Consider the following 24,333-nt stretch of genomic DNA (forward strand, 5'->3'; position numbering starts at 1 on the left):
AGCTTAGTTACACTATTCAGCCATAACATTATGACCATCGTCATCAAAAACAGTCCTCCTCTCGACCTCTGATGATCTGCTACGGTTTCTGGTGCAAAGATGTTAGCGGCTAGCTAGCTAGCTGTCAGGAAACATCCATGAGCAGGTCCCCAGCATGTCCCCCTCCCGCCTGTCTGAGGTCCCAAAAGAACCCAGAGACTCTTGAACTATTATTGTTTTATTAAAAGTGTGTTTAAAGGGTTCACTTACTTTTGCAACTCACAGATATGTTTTATCGTCTCATTTTCAGATAGACAAATGCACAAGTATAATATTTGTGTTTCATGCATATTATTGAGTTCTCTTTGTCTACTTTCAGGTCTTCCACAGATGGTTTGATTCATTTTTATGTAGGCAATTTTTAAAATGTGTTATGTTTTTCATAGCATCCGTATTGGCAAATTATATTTTTAAGATTCAAGATTCTTTATTGTCACATATATCCATAACAATAAAGCATAACTACCAGCACTAAAATTCCTGGAGCATGGAGCCCACTTTGACTTCACCGAAGCAAAATACAATAAATAAAATACAATACAGTAAAATAAAATATATATATGGCAAATTTAGATACATATCTAAAATATAAAGAAACAGAATAAAAATTTAAAGATTTTTTTCCATGTGTGTATGTTGCAGTTCAACAAGTATTTTATTTTTATTATTATTATTATTTTATTTTTATTTTATTTTTTATTTTATGTGTATTTCTGCTTCAAGTGTGATTTATTTTTTCTACTTTTGTTGGCAATTGAGTGTTGACATTTTTGCCTTTGTGGTGTAGTTTTCAATATGGCCGCTAGGTGCCGCCTACTGTGTCCACTGTGTCTCACACGTGCTGCCGTTTGATTGTTTTCATTTCACAGAGCCCGCCCCTTTCCCCTCTGCGCCAATCAGAGCGCAGAGGTCCGGCCGCCTGCTCTCTGATTGGCTCCGTGAAGTGATTGACGTGCGGGGGCTGAACGGTCAGCCAGTCAGCGCGGTGCAGGGGGCGTGGCCTATTGTAACAGGGTTTGTTTGGACGGTTTGGACACATGCAGGAGTCCCCGTGATACGAAGTTGCTAAAAGTGACAGAAGTCAGCGGCGGAGAGGAAAACCCGAAACCACAAACAGCTCGTTACTCATTTGGACTCGAGTTTATTTCGGAGGAACGAGTCATTTTATTCATCATGTCAAGAGCGAACCAAATCTTCACCGGAGATATGAGCGACGTTCCTGATTTCCTTAAATCCCTGGCGGAGTATCCCTTCTCAGCCTTCGATGACATAGGTAAGATTATGGAAATATATGTTTATTTAAGCTACAACACCTCATTTCAAACTTTTAAAACATGTCATTTGTTATAATCTGTAACCTCTTACAGTCAGTAAGTTAGGTCAATAAGTATGGAAGTTATTTAAGGACTAGAGAATAGTTGGTAATTTTTACTCCAGCAAAAAAAAAAAAAAAAAAAAAAGGCTGAAAGTACATAAAGTACTATGTAAGGACTTTTTTTTGTCTCGTATAACCCAACCCTAAAACGTTTCATATACACTGTCTTTGTTATTATAAACTGTAATGTACGGCAGTAAGTCAGGCTAGAGTCCAAAAACATTATGTACGGAGGCTATTTTATGACTTTTTTCGAATAATACTTTTATTTAATCGCAAAACCAAGCTTCACATTTTTGATAAACACTGCATTTGTTAATACACCCACTAATATATATGATATGTGTCAGTAAATAAAGTTTAAGGATTTTTTTTTTTAAAGAATATTTTGTGTATTTTTATCCTCAAACCACGAAACCAAGGTTAAAATTTTTCATAAACACTGCTTTTATTATATTATTAAATGTACAGTCATGTCATGTGCTCACATTTAAGTATGGAAACCACTTAAGGACTTTTTTTAATTGCTTTAGTATGCATTACACTAATGTTATTTGGCTAATAATTGCAAAAGTAAGAGTCTTGCTGTAACTCTTTCTGTCCTTCATGACATTATAATTTTGTTTGCTGCTTTTTATGTTGTTTTATATTATACATGGAAATGTTTTACTTTGCTGGTGTATGCAAAGCGAAGTGAGTTGGATAAAACTACACTAATAGTTTTAGACGAGTCAAACCCCGATTGCATTAGTCTGAGGTAAACGACGCATCAGATGATGTTTGTTTTAGAAATGCACTGAGTCAAAAGTGTCTCCATTCTGTCAGCAACTGATGCAATAACACTGAAACAGTTCTCACTTGGGGCTTCATCACACTCTTGCTGTCCTGCTGTAGATTATTTTGTTTTCACTCTATATTGATATGTAGCAGTCAGCTGGTACAGACAAGAAACACGAAGAAGGCGTGAAGGCGTGAGAGGGAATGTCGTGTATGCAACAAAGGTCTTTGGCTAAAATAGAACTTGACCCTTTGGATCATGTTGCTCATTTGAATAGTTTGTTTTCTTCACCTCCTGTCACATGTCTTTATGCACTTGTCTGGGAATGGCAAAAAACACGCCTGGATTTTCTCAGGGCAATGTCTGCAGGGACTATAATATATTCTGGCATAAGGCACAATCCAAATATAACTCCACTTGCGACCAGATAAATCACTATAGTGGCCTTGTTTGCTGATTTCAACAGATATTCAGTTATTATTATTAATTGCCATCCCTATGGCAACGGATACTCAGACAGGGAGTCTAGCAGTGTAACGATGATGCAAAGCCCAGAGGATATCATGGAAATCTTAAACCTGCAGGGAGTCCAGAAAGATGAAACAAGAGCAACTGGACTTGTCGGGTTTTGAAGATGTTTCCAAGTATATTTAGTTACACTTCTGTCCAACAAAACAGAAAGTCCCTTCCAAACAATTGGACTGGCCTGGTAGATGTTTGCTAAAGTATAATCAGTGTCCAGGTGGTTTGGCTTCCAGGCGAGTATGTACCAGCTGTCTGCTTTCTGTAGCCTTTGTGGGGTATTCAAGTGCAACGTTTTGGTCCAGATCCTGTGAACAAAAAGGCTTCTTTTTCATTTACCTCAGGCTGTATTTGCAGATTGATCAGTGGAACATGCAGCTGTGTTTCACCAGCATACAACTAAAAAATCAGTACTGATTTTTTTTTGAAGGATAGAGCCCATTGATAGTCTGTAAATGGAAAATCAAATAGGACCTCGATGTGACCCCTGTGGGACACCACTGGAGGTTGCACTGTGAGGTTTACACAATTTAACCAGTGATACTAATATCACAGAAGAAGGATATGGATGTCCTTCATACTAAAATAGATTTTTTAGTAGTAGTATTCATAAAAGCTTTTTGTTTTTCTAGAAACCTTGACTTCCTGTTACTTATTCCTGGAAGCAGATACCGGCGAATCAACATGTTCTACTCAAAGTGACATATTAAGATTAGTCAATGTCATTGCTATCTTAGATCTATAAACACTGAAATGTATTTATGTAGGGTGTAGGAGAGAACAGAAAGATTAAGATTAACAGCTTTTACTCATGCTATGATCGACTCCCTTGACACTCATTGGGTTCACGAGTTACTTCATTCCAATATAACAACCTGCACTAAATCTTCCTGATTTGTTGATTCAGCTGGACAATCATTTTGGAGGATGGAGTTTGTCGTGCTGTCAAACTGGATTTAATTAAAAGTGTTTCTGTTATTTAGCATTTATTTAGTCCACTGATTATAATAATAATAATAATAATAATAATAATAGGAAAATGTGTCGGTATCATAAACTGTATAAAGATCGAGGTGGAACTGCTTCTCAAATGTAAAGCTAAAACAAGTAGAGCTCCCCCTGGTGCCTGGCTACAGTATAGGTCATAAGCTCCACCCCCTCCATGTTAGTGGGCGGGACTTGAGCCAAAATAAAACACTAAATGATGCGTCTCATACATTTTTCTAGGATGATTTCTGTCATGTTAGGTCAGGTCTCAATTTTCTGGATAAGTTTCATTTTAGCTTGTTAAAATGAAACTGGTGACCACTAGTTTGTGAGAGTTGTAAAAATAAAATTTAAAGATAAGAACTGTTTAAATCTGACATTTCATTGTAATTGGTGGAGGCAGAGCAGAGCGTAGTAATGAATTAAACAAAAACGCAAGTGAGTCTGGAGGAAGTGTGGGCGGGGCATTGATATTGCAGCTTTGTGTGACTCCACCCTGGGACTATACGGATCAGACTCTGGCTCAAAGATGGCGCCGCCTGTATCCCTGTGAAAATAGCATCAGTTTGGCCAATTCAAGGAAGTGGCGACGCGCTGTCCATATTTATATACAGTCTATGGTCGGTACAAGTCAATCAGTGCGTCAGTTCTTTCAAACAAATGTACCTACAATCGGAAGATCTATTTTTTGTTAAACCAAACCGTTGCGTTGGCTCTCGTATATCTATTTGGACATTACTATATAAACCCACTTGCCAGTTTATTAGGTGCACTAGTGAAAACAGTGAGAACAATAGATATTTCCTAATATAACAGCCTTGCACAAAATCTCTATTATTGTTTAAATGTTCAACTGGATGGTCGTTTTGGTGTTTTTGTTATTTAGCCCAGCTCCACTGACTTACAATGTCTAAAAAATAGGAACATGTGCATGTGCAGGTGCAGGACATTACAATTCAATCCTCAGCCTCCAAAATAATAACACAGCTCTCTCAGTTATGTTGAATACTATAACCAGTGAGTTGGAGACATTTGTCTCAGGAGGACATTGGACAAACTGCTCTCCATCACGAACAGTCCATCTTATCCACAAGGAGTTTTAACCTTATTTTATTTTATTTTATTTTTTTAGTTGTGGTTCTTAAGAGTGATCATTTTATGACCAAGCGATACTGCTACTACTGACCAAGCAATTTCCTTTGCAGGCGGTTAAAGTCTATCTAAGCCTAAGTTTAAACCTCCGTGAAGATAAGATTTAGTGCAGGGCTGTGCACAGACGTACCTAATAAATTGGCCAGGGGGCGTTTAAAGATGAGACTGAGAGGGTTTAGTCCTCTCAGCTGTGGCGGCAGGAATTTAACACTCAACATTTTGTTGACTGTCTCTGCTTGAACATTGTGTTCCCAAAATGTCCCCAAACACTTTTCTACTGAGTAATTAATTAAACACACAAACAAAACAGACACAATGACTTGCGTTAAGTTCAATTAATTAATAAGCAGCGCTGCGTCTATTTAGTAAAGAACGTGCCACTTTATTTTATTTTATTTTATTTTATTTATTTATTTTTTGTTACATGCCCCACGTGCCAGCGCTCCTTGTCTTGCACGTGCGAAGCATGTGAAGCCACGCCCCTCCGCAGATGTACTTTCACGTGAGCGCGGGGTGGGGGCACGTGTCTGTCCACGAGTGCGCAGCGACAAATAAATAAAAAAATAGTCATGAGACGAGAACACTGCGGGTATTTGCGGTAGTGGGATGGGGAATGCGTGGATTAAAATAAAACGTGTAAAATGTTCTATTTTATCCACAGTTTAAAGCCACGATCAGTTTAATATATGTGTATATTAATAACAGGGCTGCAGGAGACTGTTTACCCCTGTCATATTCACCATATACATCTCACCTCACGCTATAATTGTGGGTGTGTACAACAGATTGTAGACATTGTTTATTTATCTCACATATGGGACATTTTCTTTTTGGAATTTGACACGAATATTATAATAAAAATACGCCATGAATGACAACATTGGAAAAAAATATATAGAGAAAAATAGAAAAATAAAGACATTATGTATGTAGAGTATGGTGGTGATAAAAAACACAAACAAAGCCAAGTCTAGGTTGTGGGTTATTGTTGACTCAGGCAACAAGGAGCGTAAGAATCTGGTCCAGCAGCAGCATGTAACCATCACCGGGGTGGAGTGTAGAGGTTTTTTAGACTTATAAGCACCTGTGTCTGAATCTCCACTGGATAAACAAGTCTAGAAAAACTGATACAGACCGAGGATTGTGTGGTAGGGACAGAGCTGGAGTCCCTGACATCAGTGTGAGATCTATTCATCCATCCATCGATCTAATTACACATTCACAATGAAGAGAGAAATCGCAGCCAATCAGCTTCTGCTATCACCCCTAATGGGCGGGGTTTATACCTCATGAATATCTAATGAGCTCGCTCGGTGGACACGAAGAACAAACGGTCCAGTGTTGATGTTTTAACGTCCACAAACGACTAAGGAGACCGCAAAAAAAAGAAAAACAACAACAAACAAAGAAAAACGAGCCACGGTTCTTTTAAAATCCCGCAAGATTCAGTGTCGGAGGAGGCTTTGTCACTCGGTCCTCCCACGGTCACTCGGAGCGTCTCGGCTGGGGAAACAATGCCCGGTAAAGCGGCGGTTGCAGCTCCGCTCCGACCCGGAGGAACCGTCGTGAAAGCGGCTCCGGATCAGAAATCCTTCCCCTTCGTGTTAAAAAAGATCATGGATATCCCTCCTCCCAACATCCTGGAGGAAGGCGACGACGGTAAGCTGGGGAAAAAACACTCGGGAAAATATTTTTTTATTATTTAAAATATTAAAAATCCTTTTAATAATCAACTTTGACCCGGTTATTTTTGTAGTTTGTGGGGGTAAAATGGTGGCGGAGGGCTGGGGCTTAGGTGCAGTGAGTCGCACGGTGCCAGATTCAGTCCGAGGCTGCGAGGAAATGGAAAAGAACAAAAAGTTCCAACTCATCCAGCAGCGAAACCAGACTAATAATACACCTAAAGACTCGTAAACTCCTCGGTTCTGTTACGAAGACACTTCCTCTGGTGTAACTTTGGAGCCAGCGTGTTTCCAATGTGTTTTATTTTTATTATTATTATTATTAATTGTTTACCTTTTTTTTTTTGTTGTTTTGGCATTTCCTGTTTCTCGATGACACACTTTAAGCTAATCTTTATACACGGCCAGGCCAAAAACAAGGTCACACGCTGTAGTATTTGGTATGATGCATTCACTGTGTTATTGTTCTGTAATGTCACAAGATTAATTTCCATCTGGTGTTGTGTTAAGTCTGACCACTGCACAAAGCCTTCTCCAGCACATGAGGTGCTTAATTGGGATCAGGTCTGGACTCTGTAGTGACCAATCCATCCATGCTTCCCTGAACCACTCTTTAACTATTTGAGCCCCATGAATCCAGGTATAATCATGTTGGAATATGACTGTGGCATCAGGGACGAAAACTGATGGAATAACCGGGTCATTCAGTATATTCAGGTGTCAGCTGACCTCATTCTTTGGGCATAATGTTGCTGAACCTGGACCTGAGCGACTGCAGCAACCCCAGATCATAGTACTGCCTCCACACTAAGGCTAAGGCACGATGGGGGCATCACTTCATCTGCCCCTCTTCTTACCCTGATGCCCCAGGTTCAATCTGGACTCATCAGATCACATGACCCCCTTCCATCGCTCCAGAGTCCGATCTTTGTGCTCCCTAGCAAACCGAAGCCATTTTTTCCTGGTTAGTCTCCCAGTCTAGTGGTTTTCTTAATCCCAGGAGTTCTCTTCATATTGTATATGTGGAAATACTCTTACTGTCACTAATAAGCATAGTCCTGAGTTTTTTTGTTTGTTTGTTTGTTTTGATTTCACCAGACGTTTAAATGATCGCCCATCACCATCAATCAGGATTTTTTTTGGACCACATTTCTTCCCAGAAGACGATGGTTCCCAACTATCTGTGCAGTTTTTAATAATTTGTTGAACAGTTCCTAACCCAATTTTACTAGCCAATTATTTGACCCTCCTTTAACAGACTAATATCTTTTTCACATAGTTGTTTAAGCAACGAGAAGCTGCTCATTGCATCATTTGGGGTTAAATAGTTTGTTGCCAGCTGAAAGATAATCACACATGCAGTAATTATCCAATAGACCTGTTTGCGAAGTTAAATCCAGAGAGTGACTTTTTTTTTTGGGCCTGGTATCGTTAACTGTGTCCTCTTTTGTTTTTGTTTTTTTTCAATGCAGAAATAGAGAAGGAGAAGCTGTGCTCTTCTGAGGATGTGGAAGGAAGTGGGGTGGTGGCGGCCAGCGATGGTGGAGGCTCCAGAGGCGGAAGTGGCGCAGGTGGAGGTGGTGGAGGTGGAGGAGGAGGTGGTGGTAGCGGCGGAGGAGGAGGTGTATCAGCCTCCTTGACACCTGCCATCTGGGAGAAGACCATCCCCTACGACGGGGAGACGTTCCACTTGGAGTACATGGACCTGGACGAGTTCCTCCTGGAGAACGGGATCCCTGTGAGCCTGGAGGACGAGGAGCTGCAGAGGACTCTGGAGGGAAAAGGCTTATCTCTTCCTAAGGCTATCGCCGCTGCACCTCCTGCTCCCGCTGTCGCCCCCGTCTCCACCTCAGAATCTCCTGCGTCTCCCTCCATGGCCACTTCAGAGCCAGACGACGCTGTCACCGTGACAACGCTACAACCGGCCAAACTAGAAGATGGGGAGGACGATGAGGTGGAGGAGGAGGAGGAGGAGGAGGATGAAGAAGAAGAAGAAGAAGTAGAGGAGCCTGAGGAGACGACAACAGAGGCAAAAGTTAAGAAAACAGGTGAGTGAGTCAAATTTAGGGTGGTGGTATTTGTAACAGCTGACGTGTGTTTTTCTTTTAGATTTCATTTAAATTAGTTTTATTGTAGTTACTCTGATTGTAGCCTGAGGCTGCATCAGACCGATTTCATCTCAAGTGAGCCAGATATGTACATTATGGAAATTATTTTGTCAACAACCTCAAATATTTTCAGAAAGACAAGCGCAATTTCCGCACATTGCTGCCATCTGCTGTTTAGTTCTGTTAACTCAGATTAAAACAGTGGACAAATTAGGAATAGCTGGTACTTTTATTGAAAATTTGCATTTATACAAATTAATCCCGGATGTCACCCTCCGATCGGCCGTTTTTTGGTCCGCGGGACATATGTCTGCTTCAACTGTGCAAACAATCGTCTCATTGGTCCAACAATGTGGACGAGTGGCGTGTGCAAATATTCTTCGTTGTTTCTGCACGGCCGACGACACGTCTCAATGAAACCTCAAACGCTTCGGATTTATTAAGATCTTTGGCTTTTTCCTGTTCACAGTAGAAATATAGAGACTCTTTAATTATAGTAGCGGCTAAGATCTGTGAAGACTTGTTTTGCAGTAAGGTTTTTGTTTCTGGACACATCTTTATTCAGGTTTACTTTATCCCTCCATATCTCACAGGTGTTACAGAGCGTAACACGCCTTCACCGGTGGATCCGGACGCCATCGAGGTGGACATCAATTTCCAGCCGGATCCCACAGACCTGGTTCTGTCCAGCGTCCCGGGAGGAGAGCTGTTCAACCCTCGCAAGCACAAGTTCTCCGACGAGGAGCTGAAGCCGCAGCCGATGATCAAGAAAGCCAAGAAGGTGTTCGTTCCCGACGAGCAGAAGGTAGGACATTAGTCTTCAGATGGAAGTTCTTGTTAGACTTGATCATATTTTAGTAATTTTTATCTTCACTTTAGAGAAACTTAAAACTTACATCTGTAGCAGAAATTTGAATCCAGGTAACAGGCTGTATCATGTACATATCCCTTTCCAGAGTTGGATGTCAGCCTCTGAGCTGTCCTGACTAATTTATAATGTCGCTTTGGCTGTTGTGGAAAAACACACCAATTACTTTCAGAAACTTCCGATCAAAGTGCAATAAGCACAAATGTTCAGCAGCACACGATGGCTCAACACATATTCCTGAGATAATGAATCATTCACTTAATCTGACTTTAACTGGACAACTTAACGTTGTGCATGTAAACACGTTACTCTGACTAATATCGGAATTATCCTCATCCGACTAAGACACACAGATAATGTGGTTGGAAATCGATTTTCACTGGCATGTATACGCCTTAATCTGGGTTAAACTAGACCTCCACAGCTGCTGGGCTGGTGTAGAAGAAGCTTTAATATGGCAGAAGCTCCTAGTATGAGATTAAAATGCTGTTCTATTATCTTGTTGTTATCCAGTTGTTTATTATATGACGTAATTGGTTAACCGTAAAGGGGGCCAAATTAGCCGACTGAAAAGACACATATCGCCACCTAGTGTGGAGGAGGAGGAACTGTTCCTGTCACTTATTTGATTTTCTCCGTTGCATACAAACTGGACCTCATTCAGAAAGTCCGATCTTTAGCATAGCTCGATTAATCTGTGCACTGATTTAGAGAGACAGTCAATCATGTACGATATTCATGTTACATCAACGGAGTCCAACTCTTTCTTCCTTTTCCCTTGTGGTCTCAGGACGATAAGTACTGGTCCAGGAGGAAGAAGAACAACGTGGCAGCGAAGCGTTCTCGCGACGCCCGGCGCCTCAAAGAGAACCAGATCACGGTCCGAGCCTCCTTCCTGGAGCGAGAGAACGCCGCCCTGAGGCAGCAAGTGGCCGAGCTGAGGAAGGACTGCGGCCGCTGCAAGAACATCATGGTTCGGTACGAGGCTAAATACGGCCCACTGTAAAAAAAAACAACAACAAACGAACAGCAAAACGCAACAGAAGGACAAACTCATGAAGTATCGATGGAACAGAAAGCAGAACTCCCTCCCCCGCAGAATTAAACACAGACACAAACACAGAGGGGAATCTAAAATTTGCCAGCGTCGTCGTGGCTGATCTACAGTCGACGCGTCAGGGCTTGAGCTTTGGATGGCGGGGAAAGCGAGGCATGATGGGAGGTCGCAGGAAAGGCCTGTGGAGAGAGCGCCTGGCTCCTACACTGGAGACGACTCGTTTCAAGATGCTTTCAGGAAAGTCACGGAGGAAAGACAAAAAAAAAAAGAAAAAACGCTTTTTAAACGCTACACAAATCAGTTTCTTAGTGGACCAAAGTCAGTCAGAAGCTCTCAGAGGAAAGTCAGGAGGTGAACACACAAAGGGTGAGTGGTTCAGTCGCAGTTCTTCCTTCTTATAAAACACACGAAAACGCTCTTTAAAACAACTGTCGTGTCGTGTATATCTATCTATATATATATAAATATATATATCTCGTCCCATCTAGTGTGTTTTTACAGTGTGTAATCCATTTTTTTGCACTAAAACAGACAACAAACAAACAAAAAACATGCATGACCCAAAGCTACTGTGATTTTTTTTTTTTTTTTTTCTCAAATCCAGAGTCCAGATTTTTTTATCAAAGAATATAAATTTTTGAGCTGAAGGCTTGATGATCTGCAGGGCCCTCGCTAGTAGAGGGGTACGTTCGGGTGTAGGGATGTTTATTTTACTGCACACTGCAAGCAGGAAGGGGGCGCTAGAGTCACTGCCAGCTTGCTAATAGGTGTAGTGACGATTGGTTAAAAAAAATAATTGTAGCCAGGCCCAGAGTGGACTGCTTCTTGTAAATAAATGTCTTATAGTCTTTATTTCCTGAAGACGGAGACGGCGTCTTCATTAACCTTATATTTGCCAAATAGTCAATGAGTGCTGTATTTATTCTGACGGTAATAAACGCATCAGCTGATTGTGATGTACAACAATACCAGATACTTCTGTAACGAAACCAATGACAGCGAGCAGGGAAATCGATGGCTAAACTGTGCTTTTTGGATGTTTTTAAAAACAGATTTATACACAGGATTATTTTATCTCTCTCTCTCTCTCTATATATATATATAAAGATAAATTTAAATATGCGTCTGAAGAAAGAACGCTCTTATTTACCTCATTCAGCACTTCCTGTTTTCAGTGGTTTGACAGAGGATCTTCATTCAATTTGGCAAAAAAAAAAACTTAAAATCCTTGAGTCCTTTTTTTTTTTTGTTTTTGTTTTTGTTGAAAAGGCTGTATCGAAATTAGTAAATGCATCCACAGACTGTTATGGGACTCGCAAACATCTCAAGTGTCTTGGGCTGATCGTCCGCCTCATAATCACCGCAATCCCGTAAGAGAATATCAATGTGGCAATAATACTCCTGTTATGTAATGCTCGTTTAATTTCCGTAACAATGTCGTATGTAAAATTGCTATGATGTACTAAATAGAAAAAGCCCCCGAAGTCATTCGTGCTTCCACGTAAGATCCTGTGTAGTCTAGGATCCTAATGCATGAAAAACCCCGTGAACTCGTCTCTTTTCGTTTCTCCTTTTTTCTTGTAAAGTTGACACCAAGTGTACTTATGTCTGTGAACCATCACTGAAAACTGGACATTTTTCTGGACGGGTTTCTTTCTGTCAAAGGAGCCTCGTCCCTGCGCAGCCAGCTCTTGACCTCCAGCCGATTTAAAAAAAAAAACAAAAAAACAAAAAAAAACAGCATCTTTTGATCACTGTGTGGATTGTTTTCTATTTGCTAAAGATTGATCTTATATCTCTAGATACACTGGATCAGTTTGTGCTATTATTGATAACATGTTTATTTTCCCAATGGTGTGGTATAACGAGACGTCTCTTATGTTTTTTTTAGCGTTGACATTCAAACTTGACATTGACTGCATTATATTTGTGGTTATTATTATTATTTTTCAGCTAAATTGAATAACGGTCTGACTGAAGGTACTGGAGAAATGAACCTTTCACAGGACTTTAAATCAAGATTTTCTATGTAGCAGTTGTTTTCCTTCTGATGCAAAAAAAACAAAACAAAACAAACAAACAAAAAAACAGGTTGTAAATCACAAACAGTGATACTTGAGGTGGGAAATTCATAATCAGAAAGGATAATAAGGTTTGTGTTTGAAGGTGTATCTGCTGCCACCTACAGGCAATGATTGCTAGTGCATTTTAAAAAGTTCTATAAATGTTACGCCTTGATTTTTTTATTTTTTATTTTTTTTGTCTCTTCCTATCTTTGGGCAAATATTTTTTCATATGTGAAATTATCTCTATGTGGATTTAAATTTTCGTAATCACGTCGTCGTCTAAGCCGAACAAAAATAAATAATACGATAAATGGCTCCCATTGGAGAAGCAAGATGTTTAGATTCTGCTGCTGCGCTTTTATAACTTGTTCCACATTCAGTAAATGTACAGTTTAATTACATTTGACAAATATTTCCCCAAATTTAAAAATGTTCAGATACTTAATACTTGAGTTATGTCATCATCTAGCCTGGAAGCTAGTTTTACCTTCGTCTGCTCACAAAATACAAACATTTTAGCGGATGAAGTTTGTTTTGCTCTGGACTTAATCCATTATGGAATCTAAGAAGCTATATTTATATTTGTCTGCTGTGGATAAGATTGACAGCCAGGTGACTGATGAAGGACGGACGGTTAAATTAAAACTACATTTAATTTGTAGCTCTGATTGCTTGTAGGATCCAATCCAATGTGTGAATAGATTAATTTTAAACAGGCCCCATAATAAAATCCAAACCGCTACAACAGGGTGAAAATTGTCATCACCCAAGATAAATTATTTGATCGGACAAATCTGGGCAAAAAAAAATCAGGGTTTGCGAGTTTAAAAATAATTCAAAATAGCACGTTATCCGCAAAGCAGTTCAACGTCCTGCCTGCAGGTGGCACTGGTGTGAAAAGTGCTGTTGTTTTCATGACCTGTAGGTGGCGCCAAGTAGCACATCTGTTGACCCTAAACTGCTGTTCACTGGGATCAGGTGCTTCGCATCAACACATCATGTTTACTACTCAAAGTAGCTCCGAGTACGAAATAAAGAATTTAAATACATCTATGGAAAACATTTCTAAACTTTCGTTTTTTTGTGGTGGTTTATTTATTTTTTTTTTCTTCTTCTTCTTCTTCTTCTTCTTCTTTTTTATATAAACACAAGGTTGTTTTTGTATTGTCCTAACAATGTAATGAATACATGCGACTGCAGTACCACGTCCTAGCTGTACCTTGTATTATGCATTATGAAATAAATTGGACTTTAACGAGACTCTTCTTGCCTTTCGACCTTGCCTCAGATCCAAAGAAAGAATGAAAGACATTAGACGTTATCCTCATACACAACCACCCCCGTGTGTTTACATGCACCCAGGTTCTAATTATACTTGTTATGTTTTGAATTTATTTATTTATTGTTTTATTATTGCTGCCCCTTCCTCGCCTCAGTGCTGCTGCTCATCAGTATTCCAGAGGAGTCAGGGATGTTGCGTAATGATCACATCGACACACAGGAGGAGGTGGAGGGGAGGTGGTGGTGGGGGGGGGGGGGATGTGTTGCGTAACAGCAGCAGCTTCAAAGACGAGCAAGGAGGAAGGATGGGTGTGTGTTTGTGTGCAGAAAAAAGAAAAGGGGAGGGAGGACAAAGAAAGATGGAGAAACGTGGATGCAGTTAAAAGACGTGCGATGAATAAAGGAGGAGCCCGTCCACGCATGTCAAAGTCACGCCACCGCCTCACATGATCGGGCCTCGGACGATGCAGACCCCGCATGACGAAACGTAAGGTAATATCTGCTGGGATGTGTCCAGCTGAGGTGGGTGGTGAGCGATCTGTCCGCTCGCCATGTGAGAATTCCACCTCTGAATTATTGATCAAACATCACTCGAGTTTGTTTACTGCGATGAGAGGACGCGGCCGATCCACAGCTCCGGTCTGAGGCTTTCCACAAGAACACAGGGATCTACTTTCTCCGAGCTTTCATCTGCAATATGTTTGACATTAGCGCAGCAGGAGGCGCTTAGACATGTGGAAGTTATTTTTTTTTTACAGATATAATGACTTAGTTTCTGTAAATAGTCCGAAATACTTAGTGAGAATCTCAAAATATTTGCATCTGTCTTGAAATAGTGAGTAAGTTAAAAAACATGGTTTTAAATCTCAGAATAATGAGAATCTTCCCAAAAAATAATGAAACTTTCTGCAGAGAATAACTTCAGTATCACAATAAAAACCTGTCACAAAATAATGAGGTAGAATCTTAAAATGAACTTTTGAAAAAAACAACATGAAAATTTTCAAAAATGAATGAAAGGCACTAAAATAATGCTAAAGATTCTCCAAAAAAACTTGATAAAAGAGAAAGTTTTTGCAAAATATTTTAAACCTTTTTCCACAATAATGAGAATTTTTCTCAAATCAATGAGAAAATATTTCAGAAAATTAAGAGGTTGGATCTCACGTTGATGAGAAACTTGAAAAAAATGAGAAACTTGTTGAGAAAAAAAATTCTCAAAAATTCAAAAAAATTCTCAGAATAGTATCACAAAATAATGTGAAACTTTCTCAAAGTACTAAGTTAGTCTCAACATGGGAATCTTTTGCAATATAATGAAAAACTTTGTCCAAACAATAAGAAAATTTCCCCAAACCGTGAGAAAAGTTTCTCAAAAAATTTTTTTGTGAAAACTGTCTCAAATTAAGAAACCTTGACAAGATACTAAAAAAAGCAGCAAAAAAATGGCAAAAATAATGAAAAACTTTAAAATAATGACTAAAAAATTGCAAAAATTTGTCAAGAAACTTTCAAAAAATGGTGAAATAATATGAGTTTTACCGTTGTCTGTGGCCAAGGAGTCATTACATTATAATGACTTCAAGGATCAGTTTTTTTCCATCCCACTGTCAAGAGATAAGCGTCCACCCGAAGACAGATTTAATGTCTCATTAACATCTATGAATACTCACAAACAATGAGGACGACACAATTAGCTTATTTCCCATGCGTATTTTAGCCAATCTGTTTTTATTACAAACTTAAAAAAGAATCTGATACAATAAGAAACTGCAGTAGTAACTCCCCATTCCCGAGGGGCAGCACAGAAAACAGGTCATTGCATTTCAGTAGTGAAAGATTTGTTTTACATCTACAGGGTGTACAGGTCGGATACAAAATAGGAAAAAAATAATAAAATACAGGCAGGAAAGAAGCACTATATTTATACATCATCTGAACTTTCAATAATATCCGTTTTTTTTACTCTTAAATGTTAAATCTTACATAGAAAATAAACTTCTTTTATGACAATGAAATATTCCAAAGTGCAAAATAAAACGCACACATTGATATAAGCAAAAGGACATCAGAATACAAAATTTTTGTTTTGTTTTTTTTTTTACTCCTCTTTAATGTTCGGCCCTGATTGTAGAAAGAAAGAAAGAAAGAAAGAAAGAAAGAAAGAAAAAAAAGCCTGCAAGGTGTTAGAGACTCCAGGTTTTACAATCGTCAGATCTCAGTTTGTGTTTCGAATCCTTCAAAGAGAAAAAACAAATAAGAAAAACAGCATTTTATTGTCTGCAGGCTTTTTAAAAACCAGGGTCGACCACCAACAACAGATCATTCACTGCACATTCATTTCCTTCATCTCTCCAAAACCTTGTCATAACACCATCTTCCTACTGAAGACATATACTGTGTGTATATATATATATATATTTATTTTTTGCAGAGAGGTAGAAACCCCTTGAATCATTCAGGGTAATTTAAATTATGGCGATACATTGCACTGGAGAAGGGTGAGCAAAGACAGTCTGAGATATGGCTATAATATCAGTATCAAAAACAAAAGGACGGAGGATAATGGAGGAAAATAATGGTTAATACTTTTGTTTCTCTAGATCTGAGCACTGATTTAGACAAAAAAGGAGCAAAAGTAAAAGAAAGATGGACCTTAAATGTGATTTTTGGTTTAAATGTCCTGCCTGTGGGGAGTAGTGTTCATCAGACTGTCCTGGGAGCACAGAGAGCGATATCGGCCATCTTTTCCTACGCTGTAAACATTCACGTCTCCAAAATATCCCCCCCCCAAAAAAAAGAAAAAGAAACCGAAGAATGAGTACATTTACCCGTCTCGTTGGGACAAATGTTGTACACGGTACAATCGCACATTCAAATACTTTTATTCTGTACATCTTTAATTTTTTGTCTCGGTTTTGCATATATTCAACGTTGTTTTCTTGAAAAAATAACCTCAGCATGTAAGAAACTAAACAAAGAATCTGAACATAAGAACTTTCTTATATTTATATATATATGTACACGTTTTCCTGGACTCGTCCTACTCGTACAAATGTAAATGAGAAAAAGATTTGTAGAAATAAATTACAAAAAAAAAAATAATCAAAAAAAAAAAAATCTTCACAATCGGTAACATTTGCAGAGATGAACCCGCCCCGTTTACAGAAAAATAAAAAAGTTGCTCAAAAAAAAAACAAAAAAACAAAAAAAACAGCCCTCAAACTGTCTCATACAAAAACATTTAATCTGCAAAACATTCAAAGACCGATGGCATCTCTCCCCGTCTTCCCCCAAATTTCTGTAGCTCCTCTTTGAATCTCAGCTTAGGACAAAATGTGCAAAATGTCCCCCCCTCCTCCCCCATCCCCTCCCCACCACCACCACCACCACCTCCTCCCTCCACTGACGCTGGCTGTTAAATATGCATCCAGACACGAAAAAGCCATAAACAACACAGCAAATCTGAACTGTACGACTCTGGTTTTTGTCTTTTTTTTTTTTTTTTTTACTTCTTTGCAACAGAGAGAGAGAGAGAGAGAGAGAGGGGGGAGAATTTCAACGAGCTCCATCACAAACGTGCTCCGGGTTTTAAAAAAGTGTTGCTTTTCTAAGCCCTGCAAAAACAAAACAAAACAAAAAACAAAACAACCTGGATGGCACAGAGGCAACGCAGCAACACATTCCTCCTGGCAGCTTCTTCTTCCTCCTCCTTTCCATGCAGAGGAAAGAAAGAAAGAAAGAAAGAAAGAAACAAAAAAAACATCCTCTCCTTCATAGTCAAAGTCATGCTAAGCCATTTATCACAATCCCTGCTGCTGCTGCTGCTGCTGCATCCCTTCCCCTTCCCCTTCCCCCTCTTCTCACCTTCACACACAGCTGACTGGAATCGCATGTGTGCACATTTTTAATGCGTGTGACGTTTGTTCATATTCGGACGGTTAAAAAAATGTCTTCCTTCCACTACCCCCATTATTTCTGCTCGTTTAAACCCAGATCATGCACAGATTCCAGCTGATAATAATAACAACAACAACAACAACGACAGTGAGGAGGGTGAGGAGGAGGAGGAGGAGGAGGTGCGTCTTTGCTTGAAATGCTCGATCACGTTGGGCTACGACGAAAAACGGCAAAGACAACAAAAAAAGCCCCCGAAATAAATAAATTAAAGAACAAACTGTGGCATGTGGGGCAGAGCAGATTGCAGAGCAAAGTGCTGAGTTTTCCACAACCCTTCGCCCTCACCCCCTCCTCCTCCCTTTCCCTTCCACCACCACCTCCACCACCAGCAGCAGCTCCCTGCAGGACTTGGCAAAGTCCCCCTTTTCACAGCATGACAGCGCAGTGCAAAACGAAGCCGTGCTAGAGTCCACGAGTCGAGAAAAAAAAAAAAAAAAAGGAAAAGAAAATAATAAGACATTCGATGTTGAAAATAACGGAGGAGATCGGCAAAAAGAAAGAAGCTCCCGTCGGCTCAAGGTAACAAAGACGGAGACGGGCGGTGACTGAGGGTCGAACTAATACAAAAGTCACGTGGAATATTCAGCAGATGTGGTGTTTTTTTTTTGTTGTTTTTTTTTTTCTTAAACGTAGTAAAACTATTTCTTAACACGTATTAGTATTAGAACAATTTGTTAGAAAAACTGAAAATAGCTTGAGTAGCCGCCGCCGTCCCGACCCCAACGGTCCACGCGAAGGCTTAGTTGGCCAGGACCACCGGCTGGAAGGACTGGCTCGGGTATTGCAGGTTGTAGCTTCCCAAACCCTCCACGAACGGCGGCTTCTCCATGTACGAGATCCCCCCGTTGCCGCCGATGATGCCCACGCTCGGCGCCGGCGGGCTGGAGAACGGGTCGAAGGTCGGGTGGGCGTGCGGGGGCTGGAAGGAGCTGGCGTGAGGCTGCATGGGCTGGGCGTCGGCGTCGAAGTACAGAGGGGCCGGGGATCCCGGGTAGACGAACTCTTTGGCGTTGGGGGAGAGCTGGCTGGGGACGGGGCCGCCGCCGCCGCCGCCGCCGCCGAGGGAGTGCAGGGACAGGGACAGGGGCTTGTGCTTGAGGAGGTCCGGGGCCGAGATGGTGGTGGTGGGGGAGCGGGACAGCATCCTCTGGGACGGGGGGACGATGACGCCGGAGCCGGCCGCCGACCCGGCCCCGCTGCACTTCTTCATCTTGGTGGAGCCGAATTTGGTGGCGGCGAAGGTGGCGGTGGTGAAGGTGATGGGCTGGGGGCGGGCGGCGGGGAGGGCGGCCGGCGGCGGCGGCGGCGGCTGCTGCTGCTGCTGCTGCTGCTGAGCGGGGAGGTAGGGCAGGCCGCCGCCGACGCCGCTGGGAGGGGAAGGGGTGGAGGTGTTGGAGGAGTGGACCCCGGGGTCGGTGGGGGTGCTGGCGCTGGGGTAGCTGAAGAGGCCGGGGCAGGACGGGGCGGAGAGGGGAGTGGGGGAGCTGGAGAGCGACGGCAGGAGGGCGGGAGACGCTTGGCTTCCGATCGGCACGAAGACCTGAGCGTCCGGGTTGAAGCCCAAGCTCTTGGCCTCCTCCGCCTCCGCGTCTCCTTTGCCCTCCCTGATGACGCCCTCCACCCCTTCGCCGTCGCAGCCGAGCCCCGGGGGGTCCTCCAGGTAGAGCACCTTCACGGCCCCCTTCTCCCCGATCTGGTAGGACACCTCGTAGGGGTCGATCCACACGCTCAGCTCGGCGGGAACGTTCGCCCGCACCTCCTCCGTGTCCAGCCCGCTCCTCTTGGCGGCCAGCTCCACCACGGGGTCCCTCGGCGCCCCCAGGTGGATGCAGCGGAACGCCGACCCCCTGAGCGGGGCCTCGGGGTACCAGTGGCCCTCGAAGCGGGACACCAGTATCCTCTCCAGCTCCTCGCCGAAGAGGTCGGCCCGACGCCGAGGCAGCTTGTTGTACAGGTAGGACACGATGAAGTTGAGGGCGACCTTCACTTCCAGATGCATGGCCGCGGCCGGTTCGGGCGGCGCCGCCGTGGGAACAAAGTGTTCGAGACGCTGGAGGTGAGGCGATGCAGCTGTCACAAGATCGGTTTTCCTCCGCTCGGGTTTAGTGTAAAGTGTACGATTCTTTTAGCGTCGTCATGGTAAAAGGCACCTTGAAGGCGGCAGGCAGCAGGTTGAGGGATGTTTTTCGTCCGGTTTTCAGGTCCCAACTGTGACGAGAGAAGAGAAACAGTGGTTTTATTTGACAAGAACATGAGGAAATCATCATTATTTTTAAGTTTTCTTCCTGCGGACAGAATACTACTTCACCATCTACTATTCATTCGTCAGGGACGTCCCAGTTGGTATCGGGGACAATCCAGATATTTTTATTTTTAAAATCACTGGATCAGTATCTTTAGTTATTTATTATAGAGCTACCATAAACCAAACCCAAGTCCCTAGAAGAAGAAGTAGAACATTATCTGCCACATCTTTGTAGCGTCAAAACTTCTTGTGTTTTAACGACTAACACCAAAGCTGCTAAAAAATACTCAAAGAACAAGAAGCTAAACGTGGCACAAAAGCTAAAGGCTGCACCCAAAAAAACAGCAACAAAACAAACTGAGCATTTAAAAGAAGAGAAAAGTTTCCTGGAGACAACGTCAAGAAGAACAATCTTCCAGAGAAGGTTAAGGAATTTATGGCAGCGTTGGGCGACTATAGAAAGATACCAGATCCTCTATCCACACGACATAAACTCTGACAGAAATATTTACTGGACGAAATCCAGTCAACTCTACGAGGAGCCAAGGACGACAAGAAAATAATTCTACAGGAGAATCTACAGGAGAGGAACTTTAGGACATTTAAGATCGTCCGAGACGCAACATGAAAAGATCGTCGCCTAACTATTCAACTCCTTGGATATTTTCTGCTTCTGTTGCGTTTATAAATTAAATCATGATCAAAATATTTGGGCAAATCTGACACAGTGATGTCACCTATCGGCCCCAATTTAATTTATGGACATTAGCGTAAGAGTCGTTTAATTTATCCAGTTGTACTGGAGCTTCTGTGTCATCGTAACTAGAATCATATACAGAGACGACAATAACACAAGAAATGTTTTGGTCACAATAACAAAAAATATAAAAAAATCAATTTACTAAATCCTACTGGAATATATGTGTAAATATATATCGGTTCAGGGTAACGATTAATTGTGACACACTTTGGCCTCCATACAAAGCAAGAAATATACACAAATCTGTAGCTACAAGACTAGAATTCAGACCATTCTTCTTTAACTTGTTTTATTTCTATTTCACTTCTATTTGACCAGATAAAAAGACCCATTGAGATCCAGCCTCCTCCAGAAGGGTGACCCGACTAAGAACAGCAATGGCACACGTCCACAGATAACACACAAACAACAACATAAATACGACATAAATATTAAAACAGGAATGCAAAGTGTTTAGCAGATAAAATGCAGGAGTGATGACTTTGGTTAGAATAGAGCGAAAGGCCTCAAATGAGGGAAGTTCAGACGTTTTCTGTTCAGATTGAAGAAGGTAAACCTCTAAAAACTAAAGGATATTTTCCACCAGTTCACTCTGAACACGATGAGCAGCTGGGTGCAAACATCATTAGATCTTAGGGCGTAATGGCTTTTAATTCTCTGAAGAAAAGAACATAAATATCCAGGAACCAAACCAAGGAGAGGCTGAAGAGTCGCCCAGTGGGTGAACCGTCGTCCATTCAAAGGAGGAATTATTATTTTATGTTATTTGCAGACCAAATAAAGAAACTGACACACAGAATCTAAGATCACAGAGCTATATTTGTGCTGTATTTCAGCTGCAGGATGCACCGACTGAACAGATGTCGTGTTTCGAGCTCCATAAATCCCGTATAATCTGAATCCGTGCAGCGCTTCTCTTCTCTCTCAGCGCTTAGACACAGACGCACATTCATTCACCGCCCTGATTAAAGATTACAAGCCAAAAACACAAACGCAAAAAAAAAAAAAAAAAAAAACACACAGAGGAAGAGGGGGTAAAATGGCAGAATCAGTCAGCCAACTAGAACACCGTTTCCCAGCATGCACTGAGCACAATCACCCTCCTACGCACACACACACACACACACAAACAATTCCCCTCACATTCACTTCCCTCGCTGCCAGATGGGGATTCGGCAGCTAAGATTAGAAAGACGCCTCCCGATTAAAGACAGTGTTATTACAGATAAAGCTGCACAGGCTGGACACGAAGCTGCAGCGGCAACAAGAAAAAAAAAAAAGGGGGGGGTTGACGTTGAAGGATGATAAGATGGGGGCTGGTGGTTAGAATGAGGCTATAAATAGGGCCACATTTTGCATCGTCTGTGATGCAAATTCCTCTCGAGCAGCTTAATTAAAAAAAAAAAAAAAAAAAAAGGGGAAGAAGAAGACGCACAAAGCAAACACTGAATCATCACTGAAGAGCAACATCTGCCTCGTTCCCTACCGCTTGTTTTACAGCAGGATACACACGAGATCCAATGTCATCCAATGACATATGTGCAGGGTTTGTCTCTTCAGGAGCCAAATATAACACTAACACTAACAATCGTGCTGATAAATCCCCTTTATTGTTCGTGTCTTGCAGGTTTTCTTTCTTTTCTTTTTTTTTTTTTTTTTGCAGGCCCATTTGTTGCAGGTCAGGGCATCAGCAGGGTGGTATTTTTGTTTACATGAGCTCATTATGAGAGCAGAGCGTGCAGCTGAACCAGTCAGCTTTCAGCGATTAAGAATTAAAGCTCATAAAAATACATTTCACACACAGATACACAGAAGCACAGGGTGTTAATATATATGTTTTTTGATCATTTTGCAGCCTTACAGGGGTTTTTTTATTTTATTTTGTTGTTGCTAACTTGGATCTTTTTGCACATTCACCTGCAGGCATTAAATGTGCAAGAGGAAACCTGGACAAAAGGTTTGTGATGACAAGCAGCAGGATCTTATTGGTGCAATATGTCAGGGAGCAGAGAGGGCACTGGAGAATCCCTCCGAATCAAATCATAGGAAGCTAATTATGAGGAGAAGCGATGGGGAAATGAGGAGGACAGAGCTCTCCATGTCTGGGGAAAAAATAAAAATAAATAAATAAATAAAAAAGAGCACTGATAAAGAGCTGGTCAGCCTCTCAGATGGTCCCTCCAGCTGATACATGCAGACGAAAACAAACAGTTGAAGCGCAGCAGCGTTTCGCGAAAAAGAAACCGAATCAAATGTGCACGTCTTATTCTGATTCCGTTTTCATTTCATGCACCGGCTGACTGTTAATTACTCACCTTTTGTTACTGATGCTCCTGCGTTTCTGTGTTAGTTCCCCCCGTGATGAAGGCGGATGTGTCGAGTCACAGGATCAGGTGCGAACCGTAGGATGTTTTATTCTAAATTCACCTCACTATCTTTTTTTTTTTGTTTGTTTGTTTGTTTTAAATCATTTATCTTATTTCTTTTTGGATCATTGATTTATTTCCTCTGCTGCACGGATTCCCGGATAATCAGACGCGTTCCTGGTTTTGCCTTGAGCTGACACTTTGCGTGGAGGATCCAGAGAAACTTTAATGTTTGACAACCCGGCGTATTTATACACAGTGACTCGCCCACACCCCCGTGACGCCGGGGACTACTTTCTTCAAATTACCATAATAATAATAACTATTATTAATATTATTTTTAAATCTTTCCACGGTATTCATCCATAAATCCTCCTAAAAATCATTAAAGCTCTGATTAAAATCTACGTTTATTTAAAATTTAATCCACACATTAATTTAGAAACAGAAAACAGGTCATTATTTAATAAATACGCAGAATTTGATTCAATAATCCTTCTGGAAAACAAAAACAGAAACTACATATTATTTGATTCCCTTAGATTTTATTATCTTAAAACGTGAATGTAGAGAGTGGGGTCTAGTTTGTACGGCGGAGAGATATTTGTAGTTTCCCACGGTGCTGAAGAGTTTACTAAAAATATAAGCGCTGATAGCAACAGAGTCTCTATTGGCTGAGATGGAGAAGGACCTTCAGGTTATTGGACTGCAGCAGCTAAAGAGACCTGACTTGCAGCAGGGGATTGTGGGAAATGGGGTCCTTGAGGCTGACTGGGAGTATTAAATATTTGTTTTTATTTTAATGCCTCTCTAAAACATATAGCACCCACGAAAATAGCAACACGAAAACCAGTTAAATAAATTAATAAATATCAGGAAATTATTTTCAGATGTAGGTAAAAAGGAGGTAAAACAATATTAGATCTGTAGAAAATGTCAAATATTTTTTATTGTATTTATTTTTTACCATGATGTAGGCTTTTACAGAAGAAAAGAACGATAGTGATAGTTTACTTTAAACTACTTATTTTATTTAAATCTTCTTTTGTATATAATTCTATTATTTAAATTTACATTTATTTTTATT

The 24,333-nt window shown here is 41.1% G+C and overlaps 2 protein-coding genes across 3 annotated transcripts; one reads left to right on the forward strand and one right to left on the reverse strand.

Annotated features, from left to right (window-relative positions):
* The first annotated feature begins 1,078 nt into the window (after positions 1-1,078).
* On the forward strand, positions 1,079-13,894 carry tefb (TEF transcription factor, PAR bZIP family member b). 2 transcript variants are annotated; one of them, XM_047571604.1, is made up of 4 exons: positions 1,079-1,312; positions 8,008-8,583; positions 9,237-9,448; positions 10,302-13,894. In XM_047571604.1, exons 1-4 carry the CDS (start codon positions 1,213-1,215, stop codon positions 10,515-10,517), a joined length of 1,104 nt encoding a protein of 367 aa, XP_047427560.1. In that variant the 5' UTR covers positions 1,079-1,212; the 3' UTR covers positions 10,518-13,894. The 2 variants fall into 2 exon arrangements, with proteins under 2 accessions (XP_047427560.1, XP_047427559.1); XM_047571603.1 differs by lacking the exon at positions 1,079-1,312 and adding an exon at positions 5,379-6,512.
* A 1,719-nt stretch (positions 13,895-15,613) lies between these two features.
* Positions 15,614-23,536, reverse strand: LOC124998468 (protein Tob2). The gene is made up of 2 exons (XM_047572902.1): positions 23,196-23,536; positions 15,614-20,083 (listed from the first exon to the last, which is right to left on the reverse strand). Exon 2 carries the CDS (start codon positions 19,872-19,874, stop codon positions 18,615-18,617), a length of 1,260 nt encoding a protein of 419 aa, XP_047428858.1. The 5' UTR covers positions 19,875-20,083; positions 23,196-23,536; the 3' UTR covers positions 15,614-18,614.
* Positions 23,537-24,333: the final 797 nt, after the last annotated feature.

Source organism: Mugil cephalus, chromosome 20 (genome assembly GCF_022458985.1).
Source record: "Mugil cephalus isolate CIBA_MC_2020 chromosome 20, CIBA_Mcephalus_1.1, whole genome shotgun sequence".
Classification (NCBI taxonomy): Eukaryota; Metazoa; Chordata; class Actinopteri; order Mugiliformes; family Mugilidae; genus Mugil; species Mugil cephalus.

Coding starts and splice junctions, on each gene's coding strand:
- tefb (XM_047571603.1), top strand. CDS start 6,368: ATGCCCGGTAAAGCGGCGGTTGCAGCTCCGCTCCGACCCGGAGGAACC. Junction 8,584..9,236: donor GGCAAAAGTTAAGAAAACAG/GTGAGTGAGTCA, acceptor CATATCTCACAG/GTGTTACAGAGCGTAACACG. Junction 9,449..10,301: donor TCGTTCCCGACGAGCAGAAG/GTAGGACATTAG, acceptor TTGTGGTCTCAG/GACGATAAGTACTGGTCCAG.
- LOC124998468 (XM_047572902.1), bottom strand. CDS start 19,874: ATGCATCTGGAAGTGAAGGTCGCCCTCAACTTCATCGTGTCCTACCTG.